At 38.5% G+C, this 6,460-nt stretch overlaps 1 protein-coding gene across 2 annotated transcripts; it reads right to left on the reverse strand.

Annotated features, from left to right (window-relative positions):
* Window positions 1-508: 508 nt before the first annotated feature.
* On the reverse strand, window positions 509-5,827 carry lsm7 (LSM7 homolog, U6 small nuclear RNA and mRNA degradation associated). 2 transcript variants are annotated; one of them, XM_038307940.1, is made up of 4 exons: window positions 5,743-5,827; window positions 5,412-5,502; window positions 5,259-5,330; window positions 509-930 (listed from the first exon to the last, which is right to left on the reverse strand). In XM_038307940.1, exons 1-4 carry the CDS (start codon window positions 5,746-5,748, stop codon window positions 788-790), a joined length of 312 nt encoding a protein of 103 aa, XP_038163868.1. In that variant the 5' UTR covers window positions 5,749-5,827; the 3' UTR covers window positions 509-787. The 2 variants fall into 2 exon arrangements, with proteins under 2 accessions (XP_038163868.1, XP_038163867.1); XM_038307939.1 differs by having other exon boundaries at window positions 5,624-5,753.
* Between the last annotated feature and the right edge of the window lie 633 nt (window positions 5,828-6,460).

A 6,460-nucleotide genomic window follows, 5' to 3' on the forward strand; every position in this document is an offset into this window, starting at 1 on the left:
CAAAAAAAAAAACAGGATAACTTTAGCGTTAAGTATAAAGCAAAGTTTAAAAGGAAATGGTTGCATCTGGAGTCTGTCCTGCATCCTTCAGCACAGAACATAACAGGGGCTGAAAATGATTGGTTGATGATTACCCAGTAATTTCTGTATTGTTGCTCCTTCTACACCGACTTGTACAAGTTTCAATTCGTCTTTTCAGCTGAAATTTAGCAACTATTTTTGAAGAATCAAGAGTCCAGAGTCTGGAAAAATTGAGAAAAAGAAAAGTTTCCAGGTACACTAAAGCCCAATGCAAAGTTTGCATCCTAAGTGATGCGTTCTGGGAGCTGCATATAGATTTTAAGTGTTCTCATGAGCTGCAAGAGATTAGCCGGAAAGAAAAAATAATCACTCATTTTTTAAAATTCTAAATAGATTTCATTTTGACCTTATGAACATTTGAATGAACCTTCACTCACATCTGAGCCATGTTTCCTTCAGTAAAAGGGTACAGAACAGGTGACAAAGCAAATGTTACATCTTTCACTTTATTTTCTATCAAAAACAAATATTTGTAAAAAGATATTACAAATAAAAGGAAAATTGTCCCATTGACTTCCTCAGACTTTTGGGCTCTTTACAAACAAAGCTGTGCAACATTAGCACGTCACAAAAAGTGGAAGTGAAGTGCATTACATACATTTTTATTCTGATTTTTAACTTAAGTCAACAGCCTTTTTGTATGAACTAGAACAGTGATGATTAAAAAAAAAAAAATTATAATTGTGCACCAAGTAGCTGGTCTGAGCTAGCCATCCTGCTGCTGTATGAACGGGTTTGGGATGGCCTCCATGCCATCCTGAGGACAGATCAGCACTACAGAGGTTCCTCTGCAGACCACCAGCCCAAGCTGCCGGGTGTCTTCTGTTAGCTTCAGCTGGTCATCTGGATCTGCACACAGATTCAAACCAAGATCAGAATAGCCCATCATTTAAGATGACTCAATAAAATACATAGTTCTCTGCCCATCAGGTTTGTTTATGATAAAGCTCAGATGTCAAAAGGCTTTATCTGTTCTCCTACTTGCCATCCACAGAAATGATAGGTTCTTTGAAATTAACTTCCTGGACCTCACATATAGCATCAATGCTAGGATACATCAATGGAAATCTTTGGTGGCATATTTATGTGGTTGTGTAAACTTCTTAAAGGCTGGTTTATACTTTTTCATACCAATACCACCCACAGATCCCATTAGGGATATCTGGCTTACAGACATTCCAGCAGATACCTGATGGTTTATGGGCCAACAGGTTGATGAAGTCATACATGGTCTGCATTTTTCAAAGACCTAGTTACCCAGCGGTTTTTTTTATCCGTTTCTCCTCTTTTTGATAAATGTTAAGCCATTGAAGGAACCTTGGCAACATTTTCTGCTCCTTTAGTAGCTTTTGGGAAGAGCCTTATTTTATTTAGTTTAATTTATGACAAAGTTAAACCCAAATCCGTGTTTCTGGGACTTGGCTGTTGCTAGACTTAGTTTTAGGGTTTGGAAAAACTTCTACTCCACATAATTTACACTTTAAAATTGATTGAGATGTGGGGCATTTATAAAACTAATATCAGCAAAGACCATGTAATTTAGTCCCCAGCTACATTTGTAGTTTGTTAAATCTTTACATGCAACTGATCCCCTCCCCAACTTATTCCTGAATAAAAAGTACTTAAAAAAAAGAACTTTGTTGCATTTCTTTTCCTGCAGAAGAAAATATTTTCTACAATTTAAGCAATTTTTTTTGTTTTTTTCTTTGCCGTTTTAGTCATTTTGCATTTCCTCTTTGCACGTTTAATATATTTACACTCATGCTTGGTCGTTAAGTTGAAAACCCTATTGATGTGTGTATTTTTCAAAAGGTCGACGGCTTTTGCACACGAAAGAAAGCAAGAACTTTTTCTGACATGGTTTGACATTTTTTGTCCGAATAATGATTTGGTGAATAGAAGATTCATCATCTACAGAGGTTAACAATTTCTCTGGGTTGCAACCTCATTGCCCTTGTCTGTGTTTCTAACTACAGTCACCTGTCTCACATCAACGCCTTCTGACAACACAAATGTTTTCACACTAATGAGAAAGGAAAACATCTTAGATATACATGCTCCATTTCACATCGTTTTGGATATTTACTTTTAAGCAGTTTAGTATCAACTCTGAGATTGGTATATTGCAAAGTGAGAGAACACAGTGAATAAACTAAGCCAATCTTAAAGCTACAGTGTGTAATTTTCAGCGACATCTAGCGGTCAGACTGCAGCAACATGAACGTCTCCCCCCCACCGCTTCTCCCCCCCAACAGTACGGCGAGCGTTACGGGACAAAATGTCTTCCACGACGTCCGCATCACCTACCTTCTCAAGTGATGAGGTTTGTTTACATAGATAATTTTACAGATAGTATTTCATTAGTCTGTGTAGGGTATAGATTTCATGTAGACTTAAGATAATAAATATACCCGTTATTTTTTCTACGTCGTTGTGACGTTTTGGTGAGCTGCTTTGCATGGTGATATAAACAGACGAAGTAATTGTAGTCATTAGTTTAACAGCGAGATTGTGTTCGCTGGAAGAATATATATTCCCCGTTTACAGAGTCCAAGTCTTGTTTGTGGCACGGGGGTTACAAGGCAAGGAAGAGGGAAAGGAAGAGGGCAGAGAGGCCGGGGTGAGCGTGCAGCTGGGGCCAGGCGAGAGAGGGGAGCCAGCGGGGTGAGAGCAGAGGAGGAAAGGCTTGAAGATCTCCAAAGGAGCCGGAGAGAAGTAACCGAGGTATATATCCAGAAAATTATTTTACAGAAAATTACTGAATCATTACCTGTGAAACGTCAGGGACGTTGCTGAATAAGTATACTGGAGAGTAACAGCATCATCACGCAGCATGTTATTGTTTTAGACAGGTCTGAGCATCCTGTACTCCAAAAACTGCAGTGATATTAGACAATTGTGTGTATAGGATTAATTACCTGTCCAAGAGAAAACTGGCAACTTGAGCGTCACTTTGAAAACCTTTTTCCTCCATCAGTGACTTCCATCGTGTAAATGCCGTGCCAATGTTGATCCGTGTTTTTTGTCGTTTCTTGTCACTCTTGCGTTTATTCTCGTCGTGTTTCCGCTTCTTAGATGATGGGGGTTCGGTGTCCGCCGCTTTTCGTTGTGATACAGAGTAGATATGATCCTCCATTCGTCTGATGTTTGGCCACACAGTGCCAAACAGTTTGCAAAGTCACTCACGCCTGCCGCCTTGTTTACCTTTCTTGTTACCGAGGCGCAGTATACCTGCTTCTTCTTCTTCTTTGGTTTCAGGCAGACTAAACGCTTCTCAGGCATAATACTGCCATCTACTGTTCAGTACCGTCTCAGTTCATCTCTCTCAACTTGCCGTAGTTATTTTCGAGCGTCATGGGAGATCTCGCAATCGCTAGTTTGTTGCCTCTGCGCTTGCCGTAGCGCAAAGATGTCAGCCTCCATGGCCGCGAGACCCGCTCCTATGTAATTATAAATAACGAATTCTAAGGCAACGCAAATGTTATGGTTAAAAGGCTGAGCTCATAGGTGATGATAAATAACATAGTTATGTATAATATATTAAATTTCTGAATTTATATGCCTGTAATTATTACACACTGTAGCTTTAAGAGTAAAAAAAATAAATAAGCTGCTTGATTAGATTTGTCGTCATTTCTCATACATAAGGAGGATAGTGGGTTATCTTCAACAACTATGACTACGTTAACACTGCATTAATGCTCAATTCAATTTTTTTGTGAAATCCGACTGCTTTGCCTGGTTCTTCACGTTTCCAGATATATGATACTTTTATGTAACCTGACTCCGCCAGATGGATTTGCTCTGCATATCCATCTGGAAACCTTCCGTTGAAGTAATTTTGGGAACGGACGAAAATACTGGTTAGCTGATTGGCCTATGTTGGTGATAGACTGGCCAAATAAACCAATCAGATCAAGAAGCATATGACGTAACAGAGCGACGACGAAAACACAACCACAAGCCAGGCTACTCTTGCCGAAACCACTCTGGAGAAAAGCAAAAACATCTTTTCCTCTGAGAAAAGCCTCCAGAGCAACGTTTTGCTCTTCTTTCAGTGAAGAAATACTCTAATTCCGATAAAACTTACTCGATGGCCACGCTAACGCTAGTTTCATCGGCTGAAGCCACCATGTTCTTTAGACTTAACTGTCGCGTTTCTCGTCGCATCGTACCTCAACTCGCCTCAAAGCCAACGCTGATTGGACGTCCGTTTGGTGAACGGCTCCAAATTTTCTTTAACGGAGAGTCTCCAGACTGATCTGCGAGTGAAAGCTCGCGAGATCAGGATGGTCTCACGAGGCTAACTTTTATGTGATCTACTGTCGGAACTGCATTCATTCAAGTTTAATGTCCCACATGCACAGTAGGGGATGCAATGACGTCACAACTAGCGAGCTTTGTTGACTATTAATGACCTTTAGGTCGGATAAATATGACCTGGTCGTTCAGACAACTCCCATTTGAAAAGATCAGATATGTAGCGGATTTAGGTCCACATAGCCAAGTGGCCTGGGTCGCTTAGAAAAAAATCAGACCTGTGTCATGAAAAGATCAAGAACAAAGCCTAAGATAGGAGTCTCCAAACCTGGACCTCAAGCTCTACTGAACTGCAGATTGTCCCTGCTCCAATCCTGCAAATTCAAATGACTGAATTACCTCTTAAGTAGAATAAAATAGAACGATATTGATCTCACAATGGAGAAATTCACTTTTGCCATCAAGTTTGGCAAAGGCCTGGTAACGAGCCATGCATTTGATTCAGCTGTGTTGGAGCAGAGATACATCAAAAACCTAATAAACAGAGCCTTTGAACAATTGTGATGACAACTGCTAGTTTCAACAGCAGGACATTTATTTCAATAGTATTTTATCAGTGTTATTTATTTTTTTATTTACACGCATATATAGGAAATTATAAGAAAAGCGTGTCAAAAGCCCTTTTAATGACTGGTAGTAGGATTTCATTTTTAAATGTCCAATATAAATATTTTGCCTTGCCTTTTATTTGCACCTCAAGTGAGTTTTATACTACTTTAGAGTCAGATAAAAACTTTTTTTAATTGCAAGTCAAAACTTCTTATTATCTGCAAATCAGTGACCCTTTTTTTTATCGCACCTAGATGACTAGTTGATTTATGTTGGGTTGATAGTTGCACCTTTGAACATTTGCTTACCTCGCATATACTCGATGGTGCCGTCCAGCACCAGGTTTAGCAAAGGGTCAAACCCTTTCAGAACCCCACTGGCTGAGAAATAAACACATGTGCAGCAGTTAGTGTATTACCTGACTGGTTTAAGGTGTAATTAGGTGAAATAAATTCACCTACCTTCTCTCCCCCCTTGGAACTTCACACGAATCGTCTTGTCGATGTATTTAGACAAGTCAAAGATGCTCTCCTTTTTCTTCTTTTCTTTGTCCTGCAGAAAACGAAGTTAGTTCAATGTTTTTCAATCACAGAACGCTCACAACACCATTAGCATGGGCTTAGCTTGCTAACAAAGGTAATCATAAACGCAGCTAATAAAACTGCATCATTACATTGGAATAACCGTTCTTCATTTCAACACACCAACAGATTAACACACAACCAGACAGAGTTTTAGTATTAAAAGGTTAAAGTAAATGTTTGAATGAAAAAAAATGCGCAATGAATTTACCGCCATGTTAGCTACGTGACACGGAAGTTAAATGTCGACTGCAGGGACGTAGGACCAATCAAATCGCTCGTCGTCATTTGATGACGTTAGCAGATTTGCACGATTTTCAAATTACACACATTTTGCTAGATACATTTATACATATATATTACAAAGCAAAAATAATTTAATCCCTTAAAAAAAAAGTACAAAATCTATATTTTAAAATCAGTTAAAAAATGTGACAATACATTCAGACATTATTAAAATAGACTTTTAAGTATTAATGTGAAAATACCCCTATTTTTTGGTTTTTAAAATTATTATGCAGGTGTAGTCAGCAGTGTAGTGGGCCCTCTCTTTTAAATGCCTCCCAGAAAAAAATGACATGTAAGATTAATTTAATAATTTGTAGTATAGAATTAATTTGTAGAATTTACTCAATCAGAATCAGACATACTTTTATAATCCCAGAGGGAAATTACTTTTGTTGCACGCTCCAGATATACAAACATTTATATATTTATATATATGCATAAGTATAACTATAAATCCAGATAAAATGAGAGTGATTCTGCTATTTGATCTCAGGGAGGACGGATTATGAAATAACTGAATGCTGGTCCATAGACTAGAGAGAGAGACAATTACAGATAATGAGTGAACTATTGGTTGATTTTGAGTCCATCCACATGGATGACACCTATTCTCACACTTAGCAAGTCAGTCGTTTCTTTTA

The sequence above is a fragment of the Cyprinodon tularosa genome, unplaced genomic scaffold (genome assembly GCF_016077235.1).
Source record: "Cyprinodon tularosa strain WSP-4 unplaced genomic scaffold, ASM1607723v1 ctg624, whole genome shotgun sequence".
Lineage (NCBI taxonomy): Eukaryota > Metazoa > Chordata > Actinopteri > Cyprinodontiformes > Cyprinodontidae > Cyprinodon > Cyprinodon tularosa.

Coding starts and splice junctions, on each gene's coding strand:
- lsm7 (XM_038307939.1), bottom strand. CDS start 5,644: ATGAAGAACGGTTATTCCAAT. Junction 5,503..5,623: donor TGAAGAACGGTTATTCCAAT/GTAATGATGCAG, acceptor CGTTTTCTGCAG/GACAAAGAAAAGAAGAAAAA. Junction 931..5,258: donor CACCATCGAGTATATGCGAG/GTAAGCAAATGT, acceptor ATCTGTGTGCAG/ATCCAGATGACCAGCTGAAG.